General features: G+C 47.7%; 2 protein-coding genes across 24 annotated transcripts; both read right to left on the bottom strand.

Annotated features, from left to right (window-relative positions):
* Positions 1-41: 41 nt before the first annotated feature.
* Positions 42-27,991, bottom strand: M7BP (Myosin-7a binding protein). 23 transcript variants are annotated; one of them, XM_033378272.1, is made up of 20 exons: positions 27,887-27,991; positions 24,348-25,024; positions 16,940-17,035; positions 16,621-16,874; positions 16,407-16,553; positions 16,182-16,259; positions 13,176-13,486; positions 12,120-12,287; positions 11,924-12,044; positions 11,355-11,855; positions 10,185-11,114; positions 9,247-10,130; positions 7,261-9,069; positions 4,953-7,098; positions 3,461-3,674; positions 3,254-3,386; positions 1,017-1,517; positions 814-954; positions 601-740; positions 42-540 (listed from the first exon to the last, which is right to left on the bottom strand). In XM_033378272.1, the coding sequence occupies exons 2-20, from the start codon at positions 24,560-24,562 to the stop codon at positions 414-416; spliced, it is 8,916 nt and encodes a 2,971-aa protein (XP_033234163.1). In that variant the 5' UTR covers positions 24,563-25,024; positions 27,887-27,991; the 3' UTR covers positions 42-413. The 23 variants fall into 23 exon arrangements, with proteins under 23 accessions (XP_033234163.1, XP_033234158.1, XP_033234165.1 ...); XM_033378267.1 differs by having other exon boundaries at positions 4,953-6,939; positions 6,994-7,098; positions 7,261-10,130; XM_033378274.1 differs by having other exon boundaries at positions 4,953-5,559; positions 5,992-7,098; positions 7,261-10,130.
* Positions 17,423-18,396, bottom strand: LOC26532626 (uncharacterized). The gene has a single exon (XM_015184784.2). It carries the CDS (start codon positions 18,049-18,051, stop codon positions 17,734-17,736), a length of 318 nt encoding a protein of 105 aa, XP_015040270.2. The 5' UTR covers positions 18,052-18,396; the 3' UTR covers positions 17,423-17,733.
* Positions 27,992-27,993: the final 2 nt, after the last annotated feature.

Below are 27,993 nucleotides of genomic sequence, written 5' to 3' on the forward strand. Positions count from 1 at the left end.
TCGTCTGTTGTGAATTTCAGTTGTGAGAACTCCAAAAGAGCTTTGAGTCTATGTAAGATTTATTGATTAGAAGTATGCAACAGTTAAACACGTACGGGTAAAATGTAACATTTCTTGGTAAAACTTTAAATAGCTCTGTTACGCCTTATAAGTACATACATACATAATACATATCTTAGGGCTAAAAAAATAGTATCCATGGATATAATAGTTATTAATAATAAATACGGACTACAAGTAACAATTGAAGTTAAGTACATTGTTGTGTGTGTGGTAGGTCTCTGGCTGGGAAATGCTGGCCATGGCCATGGCACATAATTTTTGGTGACGATGCGTGGAGTGCTTTACCATTACCGTGCATATTACTCAAGGAATATCCACCAATGGAGGCACATCTCATCCCCTTCGCTTATTCACTTAAACTTTAAGTTCTCAAAGAAAGCAATATTGCTCCGGAGAAAGCCATGACGTACGGGGACTGGGGTCACAGGAGAGGCGATAGGTGGGTTCGTGGAACCGTCCGATTGAATAGATGGATCCCTGTGATTGTAGAAAAGAACTCGAAAACATAACTTTTATTCAACTACACAGAGAACTTACGTTTCGAGGGATGATAAGTCAGAGGCGATCGTAGATTCATCGGCTACCTCTGCCATGGAAACAGCATGCTCCAGCTTGTGTCGCCGTGCTAGGGAGGTAGGAGACTTGTCTGACGTATCAGCTGGTAAGGATAGCCGCACCTTGTTTGAAATTATACGTCCATTTGAAAACTCATACTTATATATCGTATTCTACAGATCTACTCAGATTTACCTTTGATCGCCATCGTCGCTCGGCTTGCTGGGCTTTGCTAGTCAAGAGGAAGGCCTGGGCCAGAGCTTTCACTGACGGCATTGCATGCACCACCTCATCTTCTACGGCGGGCTTCTCGGCGACGGGTGTATTAGGCTCCATCTGTCATGCATATTGTTTAAGGTGGTAGAATCAACCCGTCCTACCTTAAAGTATTTACTCACCACATCATCTTCGTCCACAGACAGCACTTGACTCGGCTCGATGAGGCGTCGTTTTGGCTGGAGAAAGCGGAACGCCGGGGGCGTTGAGCCTCTTGTGGGGGTGTTCACTGGCGAACCGATTGTGGGCACCGAGTCGGCAGGGCCAAACTGTAGGACAACTGGTCGCTCACGCTTTTTGGACACAGATGCGTCTATGGAGGAAGAGGACACCGACGCGCTCTGAGCTGACTCCATGGATGATGTCGTGGAGGAGCTCGGCTGCTGCTCCGCAGGGGCAGGTCTGATGACCGTGGTCTCCTGCTTGTTAAAGTCGTAGACGCGCACCGTTTCGGATTCATCGCTGGTGGTTGTCGTTGTTTGCAGGGAGTGAAGCGATGGGTTCGACTGGGTCTCTAGCAAATCGTCAAATACCTGAGCTGGCAAGGCCGTGTAAACGTTAGCCGCAACTGATTCCTGTTCCTTATCCTGCTCTATTGCAGTTGTGCTTGCGTTTTGAGCCGCCTTTTGATAAGACATTTTTGTTTCGATAGGTTGGTTTGTGTGTTGTTGGTTTAGTTGGTTTAGTTGATGGGTGTATTGTTGGTTTAGTGTACATAAGCAGTTATGGTCAAGTCAACATTCAAACGGAGAGAAGAACAGTGGGATTTTTAGTATATTTATGTACATTTGTATGTGTGGTAAAGTTGGTGATTTTATTGTTGAAAGTTTGTCTGCGTGTTATGTACGAGTGGATGTGATGTGTGGTGTATATCTATAGTATGTTCGATCAAGCAGAATCATGCAAACACTCGTAATAGTACATTAGTAACAGCTATTCAAATGGTTTGTTTTGAAACAAATGCTGTTAGTCATATTCCAAAAGCAACGCCAAACAGTGGGAAAATTTGAATTGAATATTAATAAGGTTTGGCTGTACTCACCATTGGATAGCTTGTTGGGATACCTACTAAAAACATTTGTTTCATTGCTTGCGTTTTTATTGGTTTGCATATAGTTTGGCTTTATTCGGAATTAAGGCATATTTTGTAAATATTTCTAGGCATACGATATGTACGTGTGGGGTTGTTGTTTATAAAAAGATCGTTAGCAGAGTGCATACAGATTGAAACTATTGTTACGTATTATTTATTTAATAAAATTAACAGCAAAATATAATGATTAAAAAACAAACTTTTCATACTCTAGGGCACTAGCATTACATTACGTAGATATTTTCTAAATAAAATTACGAATTAGATAGATAGATAGAACACTAGCAAGACATTCTCATAGCTTGTTGGATTGGTGCGTATTGGTGCGGCTGAAAGGTGTGACGAATGACCTGACCCTGCCCTTGGCTCATAGGCCTTCCAGTGCTGGAGATTCTGTGTGTGGGGTGGTGTGTTCGACACCCGCCCCTTCTTCGTTTCACTCATTTGTATATACAGGGAAACTTGGCTTTCTATACTGACTAGTGTTTATTAACAATGATTTGACTAAGCTATGCGTGATTTGGCAAATATAAACTACGAGTATAACTCTCGATAGACCCGACCCCGATCCTACCCGACCTTCTGACCTAGCCTAACCTGTTTCCACCACTTGATCTAGAAGAGTAAACTATTGTTACTGTACTTGGCGTCCGCGTCCGCACCGCTGAAGCCGTTTAGGCAGCTATCGACTCCCGAGTCCCCCGGGTCCTCTGTATCCGGCCTGAGCGCCAGCTTGGCCTCGTTCTCGAATAGGGGATTCATCACGAAATCCTTCGAGGTGGCAGACACCGCACGGAAACTGTTGCGCTTGAGGTCTTTGTGAAGCAACTGCTTCTCGAACTGTGTGAGTACCCCGGCCGAGGGGCCAGCCTGGCGCCTCTTGGACGCGGACGAGCTGAAGGAGACCCCGCTCCCATTGCTATGCAGGCTCAGACTGGACTGGGTGCGACGCTTGGGCAGGGTGCTGGCGGACCCATAGCCAAACTGGCCAATGCTGCTACGCCAGGAGCGGTGGGAGCGCACATCAAAGTCCTCGTCGTCTAGCCCTAAGCTCGTGTCGCGGTAGTGCGACGCTGAAGTGGAAGGACGCTCGTAGTCATTGATGGGGACGGGCGTTAATGAGGGGGATGGACGCTTGTTAATGAATTTTAGCGAACTGCTACGGCGCACTGGTGTGGACAGTGTCCAATGAGAGAGGTCAGGCGCGTTACTTTGAGCGCTATTTAAAATGCGGCCATGCGGTGGTAGTGGTTCTGGTTGATTTACCTCGGTGATAACTATGTCCTGCTCAACATCCTCTGCGGACGGCTGCTTCTCTGCGCCGGACGATGCTCTCCGTACGATTCCGTTTACTTCTGTGCCATTGGGGGCATTGTTGATGTAGTAGTCGCGGCTGTAGCTGTGTGATCGATGGATGGTTATATATGTATGTATGTACGGGGGGAATCCGCTTGGGGATGAGTCTGGACTTACCGTTTGTAGTCGGTTGATGGTGGCGCCGGGTCGCCATCTTCAGTGAGGGCGGCGGCCAGAGCCTTCTGCTCGGCGCTGGGACTGATATTTGGCACATCCATGTACCGCTCCTGGGTGCCACTGATACGCTGCTTCAGAGCCTCGGGCGCATAAGGGTTGTTGGGCATTTCGACGGCATTGTACCACTTCTTGACCTCTCGCTCAGCAATGGAACCTGCAAGTGGGGTGGGTGTGTGGGTTTTAGAAACAATGGGATCGTCTGTGTGGCTGTTGGCTTTGTGCAGGACACGTAATAGACAGTTAACATAAGCTAGGCGAACAGCAAAGAAAGAAAGCAAGACCAAGCAATCAGCAGCAACGTAAGGACAACAAACACCGAGTGATGACAGTGGTGGCCATGTCTGTGGGTTACCTGGCACAAAGCGCCGCAACAGTACAACATCATCATCATCAACGTCGCTTTGTTGGGCCACCAGGTGGCCACCGTTCGGGAGTGCCATGGCACAGGCTCCGGCACCGGCACCGGCACCGACACCGGAACCGGCACCCGCCTTGTTCGACCATCTTAGGGAACCATTTGTTAGTTTGCCGTTAGTACGTCTACCCGGATTTGTGTGGTTAGTTGTGGTTTCAGTGTAAGTGGGATGTGTGTTGGAGTTAGAGTTGGTATTAGAGCTGGTGTTGCTGGGAGTGTAAGTGTTTGTCGACGGAGTCCTAGCCGTGCGCTCGTCCAAAACTATAACTCTCTGACTAACGAACTCCTGTTCAGAGTCGCCGTCTCCGTTGAAGGTCTCACAGCTTGTGGACGGCGCACTCTCATCGCTGTGATTTGATTCTGAACTTAATTGATCTGAGAAGAGAATTACGTTAATAAAATTATACGTGATTTCGCTCAAACTACCTACAATGATTGAATCAGTCTCCAAATCTATGTCTATATCATCTGCTATATCACAGAATGTTTCTCTGCTACGACTAATCTCTAAACTCAATGGATCTTCCAAATTTATTGTGTACAATTCGCTGGGTCTACTGTCATGGGAGTGCGATGGTAGCTCTTCTGCAAAGGTATCTTCTAGGGATATAGGAACTGAAGACACTGTGTTATCTACTCTGGCATTATCCCACTTATCCCAGATAACTCCCTCTTCTACGGTTGCCGATTCGGTTCTGACTTGGATATGGGACTCTCTACTGGAAACTAAACTATCATCGGCATACATGTGCAATTCGTTAAAAAGGCTGGGATGGCTCTCGTTAATATCATCTATGGTCTCCTCCATAGAATCAAAGGAGCTCAGGTATTTGTGCATGATCAGAGCGCGTCGACGTCTGCGTTCGATTGTTGCCAATAGGCGTTTGTCTTTAATGTAAAACTTGCAAATGGTCCCCAAGAGGTTTACAGGCACGGGTCTCGCAGCCGAGTCTCCATCGCTCGGTGTTGTGTCAGGAATGTTCGGCTGTCTTCGTAGGCACTTTTGAGACGCTTTACCTAGAGCGGAACTATCGCTCTTAGTGTATTCTACGGATGTTTGCGCTGGAACGCATTCCGATGATGGTTCCAATAATGATGTGTCCATGTTATCTGACTCTTTTAGCGGTTTCGGAACACAACTTAACAACTGCGTATCGTCGATTAAAGCATTCGGACCAAGGTCCGAAACGCTCTTAGCCTCCACTTCAACAGCTGGTATTTCCACAGCTTTAGTTTGTGTCTCCGGAATGAATTCCACTGCACCGGTAGGATCCAGAACCACCGATTCTGTCCCTGCAATGATTTCCACTACTGCTGGAGGAGAAGGATCCACAGCAACAGTTTCTGTTTCCGGAATGATTTCCGCTGCTGCTGAAGGATCCACAGCTACAGTTTCTGCTGCTGGAGTGATTTCCAATGCTGCTGGAGGAGCATGATCCACAGCAACCATTTCTGTTTCCGGAATGATTTCCACTGGTGCGGGAGGATCCACAGCTACGGTTGCTGCGTCTGGAATGATTTCCAATGCTGCTGCCGGAGGATCCGCAACTACGGTTTCAGGTTCTGTAATGATTTCAACTACTGCTGGAGGATCCACAGCTACAGTTTCTGCTGCTGGAGTGATTTCCACTGCTGCTGGAAGAGCAGGATCAACAGCAACAGTTTCTGTTTCCGGAATGATTTCCACTGGTGCGGGAGGATCCACAGCTACGGTTTCTGCGTTTGGAATGATTTCCAATGCTGCTGCCGGAGGATCCACAGCTACAGTTTCTGCTGCTGGAGTGATTTCCACTGCTGCTGGAGGAGCAGGATCAACAGCAACAGTTTCTGTTTCCGGAATGATTTCCACTGGTGCGGGAGGATCCACAGCTACGGTTTCTGCGTTTGGAATGATTTCCAATGCTGCTGCCGGAGGATCCACAGCTACAGTTTCTGCTGCTGGAGTGATTTCCACTGCTGCTGGAGGAGCAGGATCAACAGCCACAGTTTCTGTTTCCGGAATGATTTCCACTACTGCTGGAGGATCCACAGCTACAGTTTCTGCTGCTGGAGTGATTTCCAATGCTGCAGGAGGATCCACAGCTACGTTTTCTGTGACTGTAATGATTTCAACTGCTTCTGGAGGATCCACAGATACGGTTTCTACATCTTCCACAGCTGCTGGAGGATTCACAGCTACCGTTTCTGCTGCTGGAGTGATTTCCACTGCTGCTGGAGGAGCAGGATCAACAGCAACCATTTCTGTTCCCGGAAAGATTTCCACTGGTACGGAAGGATCCACAGCTACGGTTTCTGCTTCTGAAATGATTTCCGTTGCTGCTGGCGGAGGACGATCAACAGCAACAGTGTCCGTTTTAGGACTGATTTCCCCTGCGGCTGGTAGATCCACAGCTACGATTTCTGTTTCCGAAATGATTTCCACTGCTACAGGAGAATCAACAGCTACAGTTTCTGCTGCTGGAGTGATTTCCACTGCTGCTGGAGGAGCAGGATCAACAGCAACAGTTTCTGTTTCCGGAATGATTTCCACTGGTGCGGGAGGATCCACAGCTACGGTTGCTGCGTCTGGAATGATTTCCAATGCTGCCGCCGGAGGATCCACAGCTACGGTTTCTGCTGCTAGAGTGATTTCCAATGCTGCTGCCGGAGGATCCGCAACTACGGTTTCAGGTTCTGTAATGATTTCAACTACTGCTGGAGGATCAACAGCTACAGTTTCTGCTGCTGGAGTGATTTCCACTGCTGCTGAAGAAGCAGGATCAACAGCAACCGTTTCTGTTTCCGGAATGATTTCCACTGGTGCGGGAGGATCCACAGCTACGGTTGCTGCGTCTGGAATGATTTCCAATGCTGCTGCCGGAGGATCCACAGCTACAGTTTCTGCTGCTGGAGTGATTTCCACTGCTGCTGGAGGAACAGGATCAACAGCCACAGTTTCTGTTTCCGGAATGATTTCCACTGGTGCGGGAGGATCCACAGCTACGGTTTCTGCGTCTGGAATGATTTCCAATGCTGCTGCCGGAGGATACACAACTACGGTTTCTGCTGCTGGAGTGATTTCCAATGCTGCTGCCGGAGGATCCGCAACTACGGTTTCAGGTTCTGTAATGATTTCAACTACTGCTGGAGGATCCACAGCTACAGTTTCTGCTGCTGGAGTGATTTCCACTGCTGCTGGAGGAGCAGGATCAACAGCAACCATTTCTGTTCCCGGAATGATTTCCACTGGTACGGAAGGATCCACAGCTACCGTTTCTGCGTCTGGAATGATTTCCAATGCTGCCGCCGGAGGATCCACAGCTACGGTTTCTGCTGCTAGAGTGATTTCCAATGCTGCAGGAGGATCCACAGCTACGTTTTCTGTGACTGTAATGATTTCAACTGCTTCTGGAGGATCCACAGATACGGTTTCTACATCTTCCACAGCTGCTGGAGGATTCACAGCTACCGTTTCTGCTGCTGGAGTGATTTCCAGTGCTGCTGGAGGAGCAGGATCAACAGCAACAGTTTCTGTTTCCGGAATGATTTCCACTGGTGCGGGAGGATCGACAGCTACCGTTTCTGCGTCTGGAATGATTTCCAATGCTGCCGCCGGAGGATTCACAGCTACGGTTTCTGCTGCTAGAGTGATTTCCAGTGCTGCTGCCGGAGGATCCGCAACTACGGTTTCAGGTTCTGTAATGATTTCAACTACTGCTGGAGGATCCACAGCTACAGTTTCTGCTGCTGGAGTGATTTCCACTGCTGCTGGAGGAGCAGGATCAACAGCAACAGTTTCTGTTTCCGGAATGATTTCCACTGGTGCGGGAGGATCCACAGCTACCGTTTCTGCGTCTGGAATGATTTCCAATGCTGCCGCCGGAGGATCCACAGCTACGGTTTCTGCTGCTAGAGTGATTTCCAATGCTGCTGCCGGAGGATCCGCAACTACGGTTTCAGGTTCTGTAATGATTTCGACTACTGCTGGAGGATCCACAGCTACAGTTTCTGCTGCTGGAGTGATTTCCACTGCTGCTGGAGGAGCAGGATAAACAGCAACAGTTTCTGTTTCCGGAATGATTTCCACTGGTGCGGGAGGATCCACAGCTACGGTTTCTGCGTCTGGAATGATTTCCAATGCTGCTGCCGTAGGATCCACAGCTACGGTTTTAGGTTCTGTAATGATTTCAACTACTGCTGGAGGATCCACAGCTACAGTTTCTGCTGCTGGAGTGATTTCCACTGCTGCTGGAGGAGCAGGATCAACAGCAACCATTTCTGTTCCCGGAATGATTTCCACTTGTACGGAAGGATCCACAGCTACGGTTTCTGCGTCTGGAATGATTTCCAACGATGCTGCCGGAAGATCCACAGCTACGGTTTCAGGTTCTGTAATGATTTCCACTACTGCTGGAGGATCCACAGCTAAGGTTTCTGCATATGGAATGATTTCCAATGCTGCTGCCGGAGGATCCACAGCTACGATTTCCGTTTCGGGAATGATTTCCGCTGCTGCTGGAGGATCCACAGCTACAGTTTCTGCTGTTGGAGGAGCAGGATCATCAGCAACAGTTTCTGTTTCCGTAATTATATCCACTGGTGCCGGAGGATCCACAGCTACCTTTTCTGCGTCTGGAATGATTTCCAATGCTGCTGCCGGAGGATCCACAGCTACGATTTCAGGTTCTGTAATGATTTCCACTACTGCTGGAGGATCCACAGCTAAGGTTTCTGCATATGGAATGATTTCCAATGCTGCTGCCGGAGGATCCACAGCTACCTTTTCTGCGTCTGGAATGATTTCCAATGCTGCTGCCGGAGGATCCACAGCTACGATTTCAGGTTCTATAATGATTTCCACTACTGCTGGAGGATCCACAGCTACAGTTTCTGCTGCTGGAGTGATTTCCACTGCTGCTGGAGGAGCAGGATCAACAGCAAAAGTTTCTGTTTCCGGAATGATTTCCACTGGTGCGGAAGGATCCACAGCTACGGTTTCTGTTTCCGGAATGATTTCCGCTGCTGCTGAAGGATCCACAGCTACAGTTTCTGCTGCTGGAGTGATTTCCAATGCTGCTGGAGGAGCATGATCAACAGCCACATATTCTGTTTCCGGAATGATTTCCACTGGTGCGGAAGGATCCACAGCTACGGTTTCTGTTTCCGGAATGATTTCCGCTGCTGCTGAAGGATCCACAGCTACAGTTTCTGCTGCTGGAGTGATTTCCAATGCTGCTGGAGGAGCAGGATCAACAGCCACATATTCTGTTTCCGGAATGATTTCCGCTGCTGCTGAAGGATCCACAGCTACGGTTTCTGCGTCTGGAATGATTTCCAATGCTGCTGCCGTAGGATCCACAGCTACGGTTTCAGGTTCTGTAATGATTTCCACTACTGCTGGAGGATCCAAAGCTACAGTTTCTGCTGCTGGAGTGATTTCCACTGCTGCTGGAAGAGCAGGATCAACAGCAACAGTTTCTGTTTCCGGAATGATTTCCACTGGTGCGGGAGGATCCACAGCTACGGTTTCTGCGTCTGGAATGATTTCCAATGCTGCTGCCGGAGGATCCACAGCTACAGTTTCTGCTGCTGGAGTGATTTCCACTGCTGCTGGAGGAGCAGGATCAACAGCCACAGTTTCTGTTTCCGGAATGATCTCCACTGGTGCGGGAGGATCCACAGCTACGGTTTCTGCGTCTGGAATGATTTCCAATGCTGCTGCCGGAGGATACACAACTACGGTTTCTGCTGCTGGAGTGATTTCCAATGCTGCTGCCGGAGGATCCACAGCTACAGTTTCTGCTGCTGGAGTGATTACCACTGCATCTGGAGGAGCAGGATCAACAGCTACAGTTTCTGTTTCCGGAATGATTTCCACTGGTGCGGGAGGATCCACAGCTACGGTTTCTGCGTCTGGAATGATTTCCGCTGCTGCTGAAGGATCCACAGCTACGGTTTCTGCGTCTGGAATGATTTCCAACGCTGCTGCCGTAGGATCCACAGCTACGGTTTCAGGTTCTGTAATGATTTCCACTACTGCTGGAGGATCCAAAGCTACAGTTTCTGCCGCTGGAGTGATTTCCACTGCTACTGGAGGAGCAGGATAAACAGCAACAGTTTCTGTTTCCGGAATGATTTCCACTGGTGCGGGAGGATCCACAGCTACCGTTTCTGCGTCTGGAATGATTTCCAACGCTGCTGCCGGAGGATCCACAGCTACGGTTTCTGCTGCTGGAGTGATTTCCAATGCTGCTGCCGGAGGATCCGCAACTACGGTTTCAGGTTCTGTAATGATTTCAACTACTGCTGGAGGATCCACAGCTACAGTTTCTGCTGCTGGAGTGATTTCCACTGCTGCTGGAGGAGCAGGATAAACAGCAACCATTTCTGTTCCCGGAATGATTTCCACTGGTGCGGGAGGATCCACAGCTACCGTTTCTGCGTCTGGAATGATTTCCAACGCTGCTGCTGGAGGATCCACAGCTACAGTTTCTGCTGCTGGAGTGATTTCCACTGCTGCTGGAGGAGCAGGATCAACTGCAACAGTTTCTGTTTCCGGAATGATTTCCACTGGTGCGGGAGGATACGCAGCTACGGTTTCTGCGTCTGGAATGATTTCCGCTGCTGCTGGCGAAGGAGGATCAACAGCAACAGTGTCCGTTTCAGGACTGATTTCCACTGCTGCCGGAGGATCCAATGCTGCTGGTTTATCTACTGTTAGAATTTTTGTTGTCGATGGGTTATGTATGGGCGCATCACTGTCTATGGCAGGTTTTGGTACCACTTTTGGCTCCTGGGCGGCTGTTGTTTCTGTAGATTGGTGGTTTGTTGTTGGGTCTGTCAGAGTTGATGGATGGACATTTATAGTGGAAGGTTGTGAGACACTCCCGGTGAACGGCATTAATTCAATATTCTCCTCTTCTATGATGTCAAGTGAATGGTGCGCCAAGTCCATTGTGCGAGCGTTTATTTCGGCGAGCGCCAAGTCGCTTAGCTCCTTGAGTGTATGCATCTCACTCGGAGTTATGACCCCCGGCTGCTCCGATGCTGGGACCGCTAGCATCGGTCCCAAGGCAATGGCGGCTAGTATCTCGATAACTGACGGCGTGGTTTCGCGCATCTGCTCTTCATCAATGTATTCTACTGTGCTGTAACCAATGCAACCTTCGAGGCTGGCCAGTTCGTCAGTTTCGCCTTGGGCTGTAACACAAACGACTGCTAAATGTCGATGCTTCAAGATCAGGCACAAGAGGGCTGAGGATCTACATAACTTGGAGGGTTGCGGACTTCAAACAGCTAAGATCAACTAGGATCGACTATCTAGGATTGATGCTCTCTAATGCAGTCTAATCACAGGGGAGGGTTAACGCAATATTAAGAAGGGTAAGGATGATGTACTACGTTTGTGGTACGTGGAAGTGGAAGTAGCAGTGCAATTACCTGCAATGGGAGTCTGGACCAGCTCCTCGTTCATCGAGTCATCTTGAAACACCATGGGTGATGGTAGTGAAACTATAATATCAGATGGCGCGGCAGAGGATGCTACGACGAACGTGTTTGTGGTTTCCGTAAATGCGGGCTCATGCTCCTCCGGAAGGGTGTGGGAGATCAGGCTGGTCCGATCTACGAGCTCGTCTAGCACAAGTTTTGTGTTCTGGCCACCGATCAGATGCTTGCTCAGCAGGCGATCGTTTAGATCGTTGCAGCGCAGTAAATCAAGCGAATTGTCCTCTACATCCGATCCCAGCTCCGACAGATCGCTGACCTCGTCCGCAGTCCTATCGCCGATTTGGGCACGCACATTCTCCATGGGAGCCGGCACCAGCATGCCAATGCTGCTCGGAGTGACCGAGCTCTGCACGGAGCTGCGCTTCTTCTTGAATAGCCAGTTATCCTCCCAAGTGCCATCGCCGATCATGCTCGAGGAGATTGATCCAACATCTAAAAGGGATTGGAGAATGGGGGTGGAAGATCCGGACCATAGCGTTAGAGAGTAGTATATTACTTACCATCCTCCGACTCAGTAACAGATGCCGAAAAGTCCGGAAGGGGAACCATGTGGGCGGCTATATAATCACTCAAAACCGATTCACGCTCCAAATCCGCCTGCAGGGACTTGGATTTGCCAGTCTGGAATGAGGAATATTCGGAAATAATAGCAGGCGATACTGGGGACTATGGGGATATGAGTGTATAGCAGCTTACATCCAGTGCCAATTCATGGTCGGTGAGGCTGCAATCGCTTCGGGGCTCAATGGAACTACCGGACGTGGTGCTCAACGCTTCGGCATTGTAATTCTCATCAATGAGGTGACCACTCAAGTCTGGTGTGCTCTCCGATATTAACCTTGTGTTCCCTTCCTTATCGGCAATCTGTGGAACAGAAAACAGCAAAGGTAACAACGGGAACGTTGTGTTAGTCTATTGACCTTGGCATTGTGGCAGGGCAGCGAAGTGTTGTTGAACCCCAGAGAGTCGTCTGTGGTTCAGTCAACACGATGAGTGCGATACAAAAGGCCCTTAAGCAGATTAGACGCGGCCATATCCAGTCCGCCACTTAACGACACTCAACGAAAGGTTTCGTTGTGCTCCCAGCGCCATCGATTATAATCAATAATTATTGAAAAATTGTCCTATCGATCGTGTTCAGTGACGTATGAACCAGATTGCTGTCCACGTTGCGAAGTTTGGGGATGGAAGTTGCGATAAGATTTAGGATTTCCTGATTAGAACTGAATACGTAATCGTAATGGTGGCTGATATGGTTAGCTGAGTCATGGATTTGGCGTTTCAATTGCCGCAATCGTGTCGTAACTAATATTTACTTTATCACCGGAATCCTCCATTGTCTTGTATTGGCCTGTATGTAGAAACTCTTCCGAAATGGGCTATTTTTGATTTTCCAGAATAAGGATTTATCCAATTAGCGACGTGATTGATTTTATTCTTATACTGTGAGTGGTGCTGCTGCTTGAAGAAAACGTCTTAGCAGTCGAGACAATGGGCTGCAACTAATTAGCGTGGTCTGGTTCTGGTTCATCGGTGTGGCAACTGGACAATCGAAGCCGGCCAAGTGCGGGTTGAATGAAAGCGAAAACTGAACGAAGCGCGTGGCGGAAGTGGCCAGAATACGACCGTACACACAGCTTACAAGACCGTCGACAACGGGTAGAGGAGAGGTCATGTGTGGTACCACAGGTGGCATAGTGGCATATTGGCATAGTGGCATGGGCATGGGTCAGTGTAAGGCTCAAGGCTCACCTTATTGAGCACCGCTGTGGCCAGCAGATCCTGATAGATCTTCGGCTCGAAGTAGTGCTCCGTGCGATGTCGGCGCTTCAGCCCATTCCCATTGTTCGGCAGCTCGGCGGCCAGCGAGCGGGTGTCCAGGCTGATCTCCGAGACGGCTCCGCTCACGCTCAGGGCACTGTTGCGCAGCGTCTCCGCTATGATGGTCTCGATGAGACTCCGTAGACGGGTCTGCGAGATGTCTGCCAGAGACTCGGAGTCCCCATTGTTGTTGTTGTTGTTGTTGCTGTTGCTGTTGCTCCCATTGACAATGGCCGGCAGATCTGAAAGCATGTGTGACACAGTATTGTCAATTGGATCTGACCGAGAATGCTGGCTGGCCAAAACTACTACTAGTTGAATGCTTGGTTAGCCAAGTCCGATACAATAAAAGTGAAAATTAACTTACTTCTAGGTGTTTTTGTATACGTGTATGTGTGTGTGAAAGGTAAAGAAAGTAAGTGAGTGAGTGAGTGAGTGTATAAGCCATACCTAATTTCACCTCAATGACGTAAACAACGTAAAAGACAATAACGGCCAGAACGGCATACACGCCGGTGATTAGGCCCAAAGTAAAGTCCATGCTGCATGCATACGATCGAGTACTGGTTTATATAGGTGTTATGGTTCGATATGCGATACAGATGAAATTGCTGAATCGCAGATATCTGTTATTTGTTTATTTGTTTATTTGTTTGTTTATCTACACTTGCGGCCGCTGTCTGCTTTCTGAATGGAGTGTGTTGGGGTTTTGTTTGGAGTTTTCATTGATATAACTGCCGGTCGAGCTGTTAATTATTTCAAACAAATATTTAAGTTGTATTGTTTTGTTTTCTCCCTAATTATTGGCAAACAGAAGTGTATCACCGAGTCCCCTAAACGCTTGAGCAGCCAGGTGTCCCCAACCCAATCGAACGCCACTCATGCTGAAAATCGCGAATACTCACAGCTCGCATTCACATTTGCATTCGAGTTCGCATATTCATCATTTTCCTTTGACATGTTAAGTCTATCGTCGCATTGCGGTAAATACCCGATTTTATAATGAATAATGAATGGCCCGGAGTTATCTATTTATCGTTACAAAGCCGCCCATATTTCTTTATCGGCCCAAGTCTGCTAACAATTCAATTGGTGGCTGCCCGCCTGAATGCTCTGAATGGCCCGAATGGTCGGCGGGTCTATGTCTAGGCCGTTAGTCATTCAGGTGTGCAAAAAATGTCAAAGATAGAAACTGTCGTATTAAAAACAAATAGTCGCATGCGAGTCATCGGTGAAAATAACACCAGAAACAGGCAGAGAAACAGGCCCAGACCCAGACCCAGAACCAGTACCAGACCCACACGGATCACCTCTGTATTCTCCGACTGGGCGCGACCAAAGTTCAGGGGTTCAGCGCAAGTCACTTAAGTAATTATCACTGAGCGGATTACGAGTATCACTTTATTCCATTTTGATTATGCTTAGCTTAATGCTTAGCCCTGCGATGGGGTTCGAGGGGCTCGATAACTTTCCATCAGCTCGGATCGGGCCGACTTCTTGCGATAAGTTTGGTGAGAGGTTTGTTTTTCTGATTGGTTAAGGTCAAAGTTAAACTACAGCGTTAAGGAGCGATCATCGTCGAAAAATTATGGATTTTTTGTTGTTGTTAATCTCAGATTGGGTTACACACAGTGGAGCTATAAGCGGGACTCGGGATCATTAATATTGATTAGCGTTGATTGAGGTCTCTTCCTCGTCTTGCCTGTTTTACCTCGCGATTATAGACTTGAGTTTCAACTGTCTCTTTTTTCTCAACTTTTTTGCCAGCTTCGGGTTCGGGGTCAAGGTTGGCGATAACTCATAACTGAGCAACAGCTTCTTCGCGTTATCTCTCCGCAGACGGTTGCAGATGGACGTACATATGTATGTTTTTTGCGGCTGGCCAAAATTCTTGTAGATATCACATAATACAATATAATACGTTATCACTAGTACTCCCGTTTAGGCGGAATCTTCTTCAGTCTCTGTGAGCGTGTGTGTGTGTGTCTGTACCCGGAGCTCGTTTAACGTTACGATCACGGCGCGACGCTTCTGGCAAATGAAGCGGTTCCGTGCGATTGTCGAGCGCCGAGCGCCTAACCGCTCACTCAGACCCACTCTCACACACACACACACACACACACGCTCGCTCTCGTAGGTCTGTGTGCGTGTGGACCCTACACAGAGCGGTCTCGGGTGTTTCGGCACTGCCCGGCCATTCCACCGGACTCTCCTCTTGGCCAACAGCTGAGTTTGGCTTTGAGATTTACATGCACGCTGCCGCGCAAATTAGTGGATATTAGTCGCCTGGCTCCGAGCGTGACGCTGTCAATCAATTGCTAAGACAGAGAGTTTCATAAATGGCCGTGTAAGCTAGAAATTTACACCACTGAACAGACTCCGAATCGAGTCTCGAACCAGTTGGTGAGCAATGCTACGGTGCGTATGATTAATGCCTATATCGGTCTGTCATCTTGCTAAGGCTACAGAACTTGGGCGCCAACAAAGCGTTGTAATCACAATGTTCCCTGCTGTAGCCGTTGCTATTTCTGTCGGCACTTCAATAGCTAAAGCACCTTATCAGAGCTATGTAGCCTTATCTGACTCCGATTTTCTGTCTGTCAGGGTCCCTGTCCCTGTGTGTGAGAGAGTGCTTATTTAGGCTCTCAATTTGTACTACCAGTAAACTAAGGCTGGCCGGCACTACAACTGGCATTCAATAAAAGCTCCAATCATTGATTCATAGATTTATTTTATGGCATTTATGGACGGCATTCTCACACTCTGTTACATACATATTTGGGGCAAGGTTCTACGTGCTCAACACAAAATACAGATAAATATAGATAGAGATACAGGTACAAGTACGGACGCAGGATCGAGTGGTTAGATTACATTCAAAACGATTACATTGCATTCGTTGGATTACTCGATTACTGGATAGAGCCGATGACTTACCTCCCTTGAGCAGGTCGCTCTCCACATTGATAAGCAGGTTCGAAAGTTTCGCATGAAATTTGTGGAAGAATTGCAAGTCTGCATTGCATTTGCATGTGTGAGTTTGAGTGTGAGGGGTGTGTGTGTGTTTATGGGTATATGTGTGGGTAAAAAGTTTAGCAAAAGCTTCGCCCAAAAGTATGCAGCGAACTTTCGCTGGCCGGCAACTTTCGCAACTGTACTTACAGTTTTCGCTTTTGGACAATTGTCCCACTTTGATGTGATCGAGACTGCCGCCCAGCATCTCCGCCACGATTTCCTCCACATATGCACGTATTTTGGCGCGCTCTTCGAGATGAGCGCTCTGCCCTATCTGGCTGATGCTCTCAATGTCTGCAAAGGACCAAAGTCTGGCGTTCTATAAACACGTTAGGGATATTTTTATGGGGTCTCTCCTTACGCATTGTGCTGTCATTGGCATCGCCATCACCATCGCCAGTGATGGGTATGTAGACCTCGCTGCGAGCCCGCATCGGATACACGAACTTGTGCTGGTTAAAGGACATCTGCTCCGCCACCCAGGAGGAGGTGTGGGCCAGCGACTCCTTGGAGCTGTGGCACAGCTGGCACTCCCAGTCGGCATCCTTGGGCCGCCAGTCAGCGCACTTGGGGCCGCGGCAAACGTACTTTCCGCATGTACAGCATGTCACATAGCTGAAAAATACAGATCGATCCCTAACTGAGTCGCTGAGGGGGTCTTTTGCTGGAGGTTGACTTACGTTTTGGGACTGCTCTGGTCCAAGTCTGCACAGCAGACATTGCAGCTCTGCTGCTCCCTGGCTTCCTCCTTCTTCCACTTCCTATCGGCTATTTTACTGGAAAGAATTCATAGAACACGGAGAATGTTCGATTAGTTCGATACATGGCGATTAGTCAGGTCAGTTCTGCGAAATCGCTGGGGTTGTTCAACCAGCAGAAGGTCAGGTTAAGATAAACAAACTGCTGAAAAACATGAGGAAATCAACTAATTGGATGGCGCTCTGCCGTTAGAGACAATTAGCGCCTGGTCGAGTCGACAAAATTCCAGTTGCCCAGATCTCCACCTACGAGTCTGAGAGTCCCGCACTGCAGGGGCATCGAGCATCGAGCAATGGACTTTCTCTCTCGCCTATCCCCCCCGCCCCCATCTAGCAGATTGCATAAGCGGAGGAAAGCCACAGGCAAAACCAGTTGGACCAGGGGCAAGCGAAATATCAGTCGAATTGAGTTTTATAGCCAGATTTATTCGCGTCACTTAGGATCTATGTATGTAGGTATCGAATAACTAAGCATATCACACGGCTTACAAACTACTCTCGTAGGACATATGCACATACTTATATGTATGTACTTACAGAGATATCTACTTATATATCTAGATATGCATAGATATGCAGTTCTCACAGTGCCAAAATCATTAGACTCTCTCCCCTCGTCGCTATCCATATCCATATACTATACACCATATAATTTCGAAAACAGAAGAAACCAGTCATAACCGATATCCAACCGATTCGCAATGCTGCAGCTACACCTATACGAGCAGCTGTTGCCTTTGGCTCTCCTCCTGCTGGAGCTGTTGCTGGTGGCGCTGGTGGAATCGCATCCGACGGCGTGCCCAGTGCTCGTAGTTGTTTCCGAGATTCTCGTAGTAGATCTGCTCCTCGGACTCGTCGTCCCCGGCCTCGTCGCCGTCGTCGGGAGGCCGCCCGAACACCGGGTCACTGGTGGTCATCTTCAGCAGAACCACCTCCATGGCGCAGGCCATGAACAGGAAGGCGAATACGGCAAAGCTGATTGGCATGCAGATCAATTTCTCCACCTGGCACACCACTACGGACGCGAACACCATTCTATCGCACACTCTCACTCCCTTGGGTGTGGAGGTCTATAGCTGCGATGGCTTCTGTGGAATTGATCGGTTTCTTGGTTTCGGTTTGGTTTGGTCTGAATTTAATTGGTTTGATTTGGTTTTTAGTGTTGTTTGGTGTTTAGTGTGCTAGGTATTTGAGTTGCTTGTCAAGAGATGTTTGGTGCTTTGTTTGCTTTGATTTGGCATGGCACTCGAATTAAACTGTTTTCGCCGATTTGCATGTATATTCGATTGGAAGCACATTAATTTGGATTCACTCCGACACTGACAACTTTCTCGGACAAGGTTTGCCTTTGTTGTGCGCAGTTGGCTCTGAGCGGGCAACAGCTGAGACCGAGTGAGCCTCAGTCAGAGCAGTGACAGTCGTCTCTCCGTCTCATGCCCGTGCCGGTTTCATGTCTGGGGAGAGAAGCCTACCCAGAGAGAGAGAGAGAGAGAGAGTGGCAGTGGCAGCGTTCGGGAGAGTGGCAGACAGGCAGCTAACTCGTTAATGACGTAAGATTCAATTGTGAACTCTGGAGAAGAAGGCCTTAGCTTACCTTACCTTACGCCCCTTCCCCCTGTATAGAAAACCAGCCCAACGGGTCTACGTAGCGGAATCAGCCGTGACTAGGCATATTTCGCTGGCCATCTATCGCCTTTCTTCCTTGATTTATCCGCAAACATGTAGACATCTGGTCAAGCAGGAACCGTTTCGGGCCTCATACCCGTATGCATATGCATTCATTTGTCTATAAATTAATTTTTGGCAATCTTTTCAGCTATGTGTCTCGGCCTGAACTTCATTAATTTCCAAATGCTAATTGTGAGAAACATTCCGCAAACGAGTTAGCTGTCTGTCTGTCTGTCTATTTAAATCTATGCATGCTCCAAGCCGTTCATTATTGAGGGGAACCTCAACGAATCAATCGAATGGTGACTGGAATAGTCTTTAGATTCGCGAATAAATGGCGACAGCATCAGCTGGGAAATTCCCAAAGAGAAAGATGATGCGACAGCTCTCATATTTACAGATTCCCCTGAAATCTGACTCAAGTATCTGGGTTAATATATGTAAGCTGGGCACATCCCATTAGCATTTCTCAGCCCGAGAAATCGTCAAGTGGCCCTGTTTCTGTCTCGTTCTGTTTGGGTTGGCTTAGATGAATGGCTTAGTCGGGATGAACAAGATGTTCTCAATTTTCGCAGAATTTTGGCCAGCATAATGGAGGATTTCTGGGGCTGGAAAGTAATTACCCGTATCGCCAGAAGAACAATCATTTATTAGATTGAGGCCCTTACTTTAAAGATATTATAAAACAGTTTTAGAAATTAACTAACAAGCCTACGACATAGCGATCCCCTCACCCTGAGTAATCTTCAATATCCCCTCTCCAGCTACCGCCTAACCAACGTGTTTTTATTTGTTGCTAAATATCTACATGCCAGCTCATGTCCATGTAGCAAAGTTTCACAGTGGCGCTTTGCAACATTTTGGTAAATTTTCGAAAAGTTGCTCAACATTTGGTAACTTTAGCGCAACATTTTTGAATATTCCGCGAAAAATTTAAAATGAAACGATTTTGATTTCGACGCAGATCAAGAATATAAATGTATTTTCTAAAGGACGGTTGACACTCATTTAAATATTCTACAAAAATTACTCCTATGGCTCTGGGCCATCTCCAGATGCAAGCTACAACCTTAACCGACCCCTTGTTGGTTGGATATGGACAGGAACAGTCGGGCTAAAAGGCCCACCACCATTACTCAGGGATGAGATCTATATATGCCAGCGTACTTTGGCCCTATTCCGGCTAACTAGCGTATCTGGCCGCCTTCTAGCATCGTCTTCATCGTCGGACCTGTGTCTTTGTGTCCAGGTGGTGACTTCTTCGATCGAAGAAGGCAAGTACTACCCCTTCGTACCCTTGAGGAGTATTGCTTCTAATCGACTGTGGTTATGCATACAATTTGTCACTGGGACTGGCTTTTGATGGCTCTCACTCTCAAATCTACTTTCAACCGGATCACAAATGCAAGAACTCGTTTCAGTTTACTCAGCTCTACGGGTATATTAAAACGCAGAATAGGTCTGTTTATCTCCGTTTAAAATGCGACAACGATCAGCATTAGTTTTGTTTTCTAGACTTTCGACAATTTCGGAACTTGTTTTGGTTTCTATTGCACTGTAATGCAACCTGTCGTGAAACTTTCTGTCTCTGAATAGAGAAAAGGAAAACACAGCTTTCGTCTATTTCGGCTAATATTGTGCTCAATGAAACAGCCAGCCAAGGTTAAATTCTACACTTCTTTACTAGGTACAGACATATATGTTTAAAACTCGCATACCCCTACTCGTATTTTCACTTGTCGTATAACATTCGAATATTATAAGAATAACGGCTAATTAAGTTGTCATTGACTAGTGCTAGTGACAAAAGGCAAATATTTGCGGGCGGCTAATTGTTATTGGCGTTTCGTGACACTTTTGTTGTTGTTGTTGTTGTGGAGTAAGACTGGAAGCGGCAGCAGCGGGTTCTGCCCTTTGTTGGCCAACGATTTCCGTTTGCCATTCGTCGCAAGTCTTTGGTTCTGTCTTTTTAGCCGGATGGCCAAATTCGTCTTGGCCACAAGTCAATTGAATGGACAGTAACGTATGAACAGGTAGTGTTATGAAACGGCCAACGGTACAGTTATCCGTAAGCATTTACGGGTGCAAAATGAATTTGTGAGCCACCATGATACACTGCAGCTGGCGGCCTGATGCCTCTTACGCAATCCTTAATTAAGGCGAAGCTACGTACGTACTGGATGCCCAACTGAGATGAGGAAAGACCATAGAAAGGCAACAGCAATAGCAGTTGCAACTGTGCCAAGCATAAAAATGGCAACAATTATGTCAAATCTCTTTAAATGCGAAATGCTTTTCCTCTGCACTTTTCTTTGCTTTCTTCGTACACGCAATCGCAATCAAGTCATGCGAAACGATGGACACGTAATCGAATTGAAGCTGCTGCTGCAGCTCGGAAAGTTCAGTTTCAGTTTCACTGCCAGTATTTATCTCTTCGGGATGTATCTGCACCTACATCCGTGAGTGTATCTGTATCTGCATCTGCATCTGCATCTGTGGTTGTGCCAATATGTGCGAGTGCATCTGCTGGCATCTGCACGCTCGCGTACGTGTGCCCTCCAGTACTCTCACACACACACACACACTTTCACACACGGGGGCACACTCATTTGGTTATCGCTACTCTACTCGATTAACTCACCCAAGAAGACGCTGGGCGCCACATTGCAGCAGGTAGGCCCCGCCGACGAGTCCCACCACCGAAGTCAGGCCCAGCAGCAGGTTGGCGGCTGCGGGACGATAGATTGGCAGCTGCATGAGGCGTATGTAGGGGCGTATCAAACGCTTGCAGCACTGCGGAGGTGACATTGAGTTCGATAACGGCAATAATAACGATTTGGCAGCATTTGCATTCGAAGCACACACTCGCACACAGCAAGATCCCTCTCTCCCCCCGCAATAGTTTAAGCCCCCGTCGCGACGTAACTCTAAATATATTCCTCTCAAAGGTTTGACAAAACTAAAAGAGTGCAATCGCAAATACTTTTGGATTATCAGAACAGAACAGAACAGAACAGAAAAGTTCTCCTCCAAGTACTTCACGTACTTGGTTTTGGCCTTGTCCGTGTCTCGATTTATTTTGTTTCGGCCGCATACTCATACTTTGGCCTTAGGGAGTCTTATCAGAAGGCTTATACGCGAAGGTGTGTGGGGTGGGGTATGTACCCTTCGTGAGGCATTTGAGTTTATAATATTTAAAAAAGCAATTACTATACAAGCTACTTATTGGAAATTTAAGTATTTTTGCAGCACGTTTCTGGCTGAAACCAAAATTTGTATTAATCTAATCAAACATTGATTAAAACTGCAATAACTCAAAGTTCCACCCAATCTCTTTTCACTCACGATTGAATACATCATTTTTTTATTTACTAATATATTTTTTTGTGTTTATTTTTTGCACTTCGCTGCGATTATCATTAATTAAAGCCAAGATTCTTATCGAGTATGTTTGTATCGCTTGACTATTGGCGCTATTTCTGGCAGAAGATTTCAGAGATCACTGTGTGGGTTGCATAACATCCTGGGGGCTCTTGGGGTTTGGTTTGCATTATTCATTTGTTTGCTGTGTGCTTGTGTGCTTCAAAACAAAAGATTCTTTATTGGTTGTGTAATTCACTTCACTGGGCCTCAAACTATGCGGTGTTTCTTCACTTTTATTGATTATGACTTCACAGAAGACCAGACCTCACGCAGTGAACTTCACTGAGCAATATCTGGATAAATAATTACCACACAATTTCGAGGGTTTTCTCCGCTTTTGTTTCCACGCGTCCGTACATATATTGTAGTGTGTACAAACAACGATTACAATCAATCACTTTTGGGAAATATACTCTTTCGGTACGTGATTCTTTCGAGGTGTTTGCCACATGAACTCGCTAATTGCCGTCACCACCTCCCCGGCAGTCCGTCCGTCAATCCCGCCGCCCAGCACAATCTCAGCCCGAAAACGACAACAATCCCAAAAGCATGACGCTATATTTGAAACAATTCCGACTGCGACAAAAACCAAACCAAACAGATTAAAATCACGAGGCGCGGACTGAACTAAGGGCTCCCTCCACTCGAAACGATCTTCAAGTTAACGATTGACTCCGACTGGGAATGCGAATGCGACTGGGACTGGGACTGCGACTACGACTGGAGCGGCGACAGGTTTGTTTTAGCCAAGTTTTATTTGGATTGTTTACTTTCCGTTTGTACATACGAGTATAACCGTAATATATAAGTGGGCTATTGGAGGGGGGGAATTTTGTTTGCCCATTTCGTTATTGCGGTTCGCCATATAAGCCTTTTGTTGATTTGATAAGAGCTCCACTCGCGGACAATGATAAATATATATCTGTAGCTCTATCTGTATCTGTATATAAAGGTAGCGAAGAAGCGCGGTGACCGAATTCGCAGATAAGTGTCAAGACAATTTCCGCGGTTATATCACATATTCGGGGCCTACGAATGATAGTATTTGTATTCTTTGGCCTGATATTATTTATACGGTTTATGGTTGGGTTTTTTGGGGACTTTTTGTTTTTTTTTTTTGGATTTGATGTGCGTTGTTGGCGAGTAACCAATTCGGAACTGGCCGCAATTGCGAACTGGGTCCGAGGTTTGCTGCTGCTCATGCAACAAGAGGGGGCATGGCCCGCAAATCCCCCTAAGAAAGCGGCAAAGAGACAGAAAGCCCAGTCCAGCCCCGATGGGTTCATATGGCCTTATGCAAATGCCGCTGCCACTGCAGCTATGGAATGCGTTGCCAGCCGCCAGTCACATGTCCGAGGCGGCTAATGACCACAGTTTGGCCCGAAGAAAATATCCGAAATCGATTGGCCCCGCCATTGGCCATACAAAGCTTACGGCAATTAATTGGCATTAATCAAATTAATTATGAAATACTCGATAAGATTGTGGCTCCCCTCCGTAGGCAAGGCAGCAAGACGCGCGTTGGAAAGCGAAACAAACATGGAGTGGCGAACGGAATGGGTCTGTGGTCTAGGCCTACTACCTACGAATGTTGGATACCCTAGAAGCTGGCGATGATCTCTATTTTATAGATCTCAGAAAGGGCAAAGGGTCACGCAATGGAGTAAATAAGTATCTGGATCTGTAAATGTATGAACATCTAATTGTACAAATGTACATTTATCGTAATTAGATTATTCTGAAATAGAGTTGCCAACAAATTGGATGGGTCTCCCATTTCGTTCCGACTCATTCATGGTTCCCTGTGCAAATGGCAAACTCATTTCAGTGCCACTCGGAGTTACATGGGAATCGTTTCGTTGGTGGGGTAGCTGCGGCAGTGGACTCTGGGGCCAAAAGAAGAGCTGACTCAGCCTCAGACTCAGTTTCGCTGTGGCAATCGTATAAACAGATTCCCAGAAAAGCTTTCAATATTCCAATGCCGCCCAAGTACTCACTGAATCGGAGTTCTGGCTGAAAGATTCCCCCGACTGCGTCTGAGATTTTGTCATTATTTTCATTTTGAGGTCGGCAATTGTGCATAAATTGATATCCGTCGCTTGCAACGGAGATGCATGCAACAAATGGTCGCAGACTGTGGGCTACGAGCCAGTCACTCACTCGAAGCGCACCCAAGCCGAGCCCCACCTCGGCTGCAGCTGCAGCTTCAGCTGCTTCCGTTCTGGGAGCAAATACTCACCTTAATCTATCGCGCAGCAGCCTGTGGGTGGAATGGTCTCGCTGCAGCACCTGGAGGATGCGCTGGCACTGCTGCAGCCGCTGGCGCCGCCTGAGCGTCGGCGTTTCCATCTCCAGCACCTCCAGCACGGCTATGCCACTGTCCACGCTGCCGTTCAACTGCCGCTGGACAGGACTGCTCTCGGAGCTGTTGCTTGCTGGGGATTCGCCTGCCATGTGGACTCTTGTTTTTCGTTGGTGTTTGGTGTTTGTTTTTGGTTTGGTACGGAACGATTTCTTTGTGATTTTCTCGCGCTTTTCACAGGCATTGGGCCATTTCCGCACTCACGCCACACGCACTCTCACGGGACGCGATGGGATGGGATGGGATGCACGGGTATCGTATCGTATCTCATTCTTCGCAATTGTCGCGCACATGAAACACTTTTGCCAAAACAAATTTGTTTTGTTTCGTTTGTTACTTTTTGCCTTTTGCTTTTTGTGTGTTAATTACGCGCCAGATGCCGCCATTGTTTTGCCCCTGGAAGCGGGCCTCAACTGCCTTTGACTTGGGGGCTCCAAAGCACGAAAACGCTGCTTATGGAGCAGCTTATCAGGTCCCGCGATACACAAATTCAAGTCTTGCCATCGGAGGCGGTGCGGGGGTATTGTGTGTGCCTGTGAGCGTTCGGTTTCGTACTGCAATCAAAGGAATTTCGGTTTATTTTTACGGCGAGAGACCCATAAACAAATTTCAGCAGAAGATAACGAACTTCTCGCCCCCAGCCCGGCAGCCCAGATAACCAGATAACCAGATTGCCAGATTCTTCAGAGCCAGAACGCTGGGCCCATCATCCCCCCAATTCAAAGGCCCTGACGTCACTGCTTGTGTTGCACAGATATAGATCTCCCCTTCTCTCTCTATCTGTCTGTCTGTCTGTCACCATCGAATCCGTACTGAAATCTGCTGCACCCAATAAGAAATACTCGCATGAAATATGCATTCCCGGCTCTGTTGGCCCGCACGCCCAAATATGTAAATTGCCAGCACCAGGACGGGGCACGTATTCGTATTTGGGCCAATTAATTTGGTAATTTCGGGAAGTGCATCGATTTGGGCCATGTGACGGTGATGGCCAGGGAGAGAGTGATTCCCAACACGGCAACAAAGCTCATCCATGGATTTAGTATGTTGCGGATTGAGCGGCGTGGCCAGCCATTCATCTTCAACAGCATCTTCTATCAAATCAACCTGACGAGTGTGTGTGTACAATTATTTGGCAAAGCCCCGAGGCAAAAATCCCACAAAATTCGAAAAGAGAAATTCTTGGGCAGCTCCAGTCAAGCTCGGGTTTGTTGGCCACTTAAATGGATGACATGAAACGCTGACTGTGGACAGACAGGCAGACGGAAAGACAGACTAGACAGACCGAACCGAGTCGAACCGAGAAACAAGATGATTACGATTCCGTATCGCATTTCGGCCCAGCTGACAGCGGCGCACTTGTTGTTCAGTGTCCACCAGCAGCCAACCAGCCAGCAGCCAACCAGCCAGCAGGCAGCAAAAGTGGTCTTGGCCATAGAAATTTCGTGTTTGGTGAAAACGCCAAATGTTGAAATTCTCTGAATGGGATTTCCTGCTGATTTGGTCGAACGGGGGGGAGGAGGGGTCATTTTGGCCCGTGCAACAGCATGATGTGCATTTTTCAAACAATGCGGCAATTAAAAATGCATTTAGCCCGGACAAGTTGCAAGTTGCAACATATCCCCGCTCTAAAGCCGATTCCCAATCCGAATCCGAATCCAAATCCAAATCCGTTTTGCATATCATTTTCAGTCGGCTGCAGTTTTGTTGAAGTTGGTCAACAGAAATTGATTTCGAATCCAAGTGCATTGCTCAATGCTACAGTGTTACCCGTGTGCACCTTCCTCCCTCCGTATCTCTGAGTATCCGTGAGATAGTTTTGTGCAATTTTCACACAATTGTTTGCCGCATTCGCATGGCATGTCGAATTAAGTTGTTACAGTAACTAATCTGCTGACTAATTAAACAACGATTTCGAATGCAATTGGGTCGCCGGCAAATGGGTCACCGTCACGTCACCCGTGCCCCTTCCGGAGAACCACCGCCGACGGGGGGAGAGTCTCAAGGAGTCTCTCAATTAATTATGACTGCATTTTTTCCTGTGTAAATATTTGCCACATGATTGATGTGGCTCTGGCACCCACCGTCGCGAGGGGGCTGGAAGTAGGCCCACAGCAGTCAGTGTCTTCCGAGGTATCAATGTAACTTTTACTAACGGTTTCACACTCTTTTCCAGCTTTAATTGCCACTGCTGGTGGCACCACACATACATACACAGAAAAAGGGGCAGAGCCGCAGGGCGCAGCCGCAACTCAACTGCCGATTCATTGGGAAATTAGTCAGAGGAGCCACTCCATGCCAATGATGCGATGCTTTGCTTTGTATATATGTACATATATGTATCTATGTATATACCCTTCCAGAGGGTATATACTTCCGATACTTCCACTGTACTTCCGATCATCCGTCTTTTTATCCGGATTTGTGTTAATAAATGATCATATGATCGATCCACAAGAGTATTCAAAACTTCGGGCCTTACTTGATGTCTCTTTTTCGTGGTGCACCACAAGGTTTCCATTCCACTCCCCCTTTTCACCTAGCGGAATTCCCACTACAACAGCTACAGAAGCACCACCAACAATCTGCTTAAACGAACGGAAGTTGGCCCCACAGACGCCAGTCCAGTCGCTGCTTTAATACTGTTAACCGATGCCGTCCGATTGGTTTTGGTTATCTGTCTCTCTTTCTTTCTTGCTCCTCCTGCTTCCCATTCTTCCTCTTCGGCGTTGTTACTCGGCTTTTGTTCGTTTTCAATTTACGGGTGAAATGGCTTTTATTTTTTTCTCTGTAAAAGTTGTTTTCACAGCCATGGCTAACAAGAAACAAATGTGAAAAAAGTCCAAACACACTCAAAAATCAATGGAAATGATTGAGTTCCAGCGGAAGTGCACGGGTTGAGCAAACTGTTGCCATTTCTCACATTCACACTCACACTCACACTCACACTCGCGGACTCCACTCTGTGTTCCCGGTGCCCGTTTTCGCTGCTGTGCAAAGGTTTTCCATGCTAAGCAAACGGCATTTTCGACTGACATTGACACCTGTCCGTCCACCTCCACCCTTTTAAGCCGTCACCCAAGCCACCGGAGCCCTCCACTGACATTATTTTCGCTGGCTCGGAGCTAGCGCATGAGTCGCATGTTTCTCTCGCCGCTTTGGGCATATCGCACGCTCCAGTGACCCACTAGGAGTGCACAGCGATCGCAGCACACACATACACACTCAGAACACTCAAACAGTTTTAGTTTTCAGTTTTGGGACAAGGCTTGGGGCTGCCCTATGGCTGCTGCCTGCCCTTCACAGTTTTCGCTTCAACGACTACGGTCGGGTCCGATGCGATGCTGCGCTGGCCGCTCAGTAAACTAATCGGCCGCGCTCCGCGACACTCTCGTATCGTACATTACATTACATACTTAGTACAAAAGAGTTGCAGTTGTTTTATCAAAGCAAAGCGCACCACGCGACGCAAAGGTTTGAACGCGAATGCCGTGAGTGGGGAACCGGAGCCAGTCCCCAGGTA

This window comes from Drosophila pseudoobscura, chromosome 3 (genome assembly GCF_009870125.1).
Source record: "Drosophila pseudoobscura strain MV-25-SWS-2005 chromosome 3, UCI_Dpse_MV25, whole genome shotgun sequence".
In the NCBI taxonomy this organism is placed as follows: domain Eukaryota; kingdom Metazoa; phylum Arthropoda; class Insecta; order Diptera; family Drosophilidae; genus Drosophila; species Drosophila pseudoobscura.

Bases quoted from the DNA above. Each gene is read 5' to 3' on its own strand.
- M7BP (XM_033378266.1), bottom strand. From the start codon at position 24,562: ATGGCAGGCGAATCCCCAGCAAGCAACAGCTCCGAGAGCAGTCCTGTC. The intron at 10,131-10,184 runs TTGCGGATCCTC...CAGAAACCGTAG, and splicing joins TACAGAACCTGAAACCGTAG to CTGTGGATCCTCCGGCAGCA. The intron at 7,099-7,260 runs ATCACTCTAGCA...GCAGCAGTGGAA, and splicing joins ATCCTCCTGCAGCATTGGAA to ATCACTCCAGCAGCAGAAAC.
- LOC26532626 (XM_015184784.2), bottom strand. From the start codon at position 18,051: ATGGTGTTCGCGTCCGTAGTGGTGTGCCAGGTGGAGAAATTGATCTGC.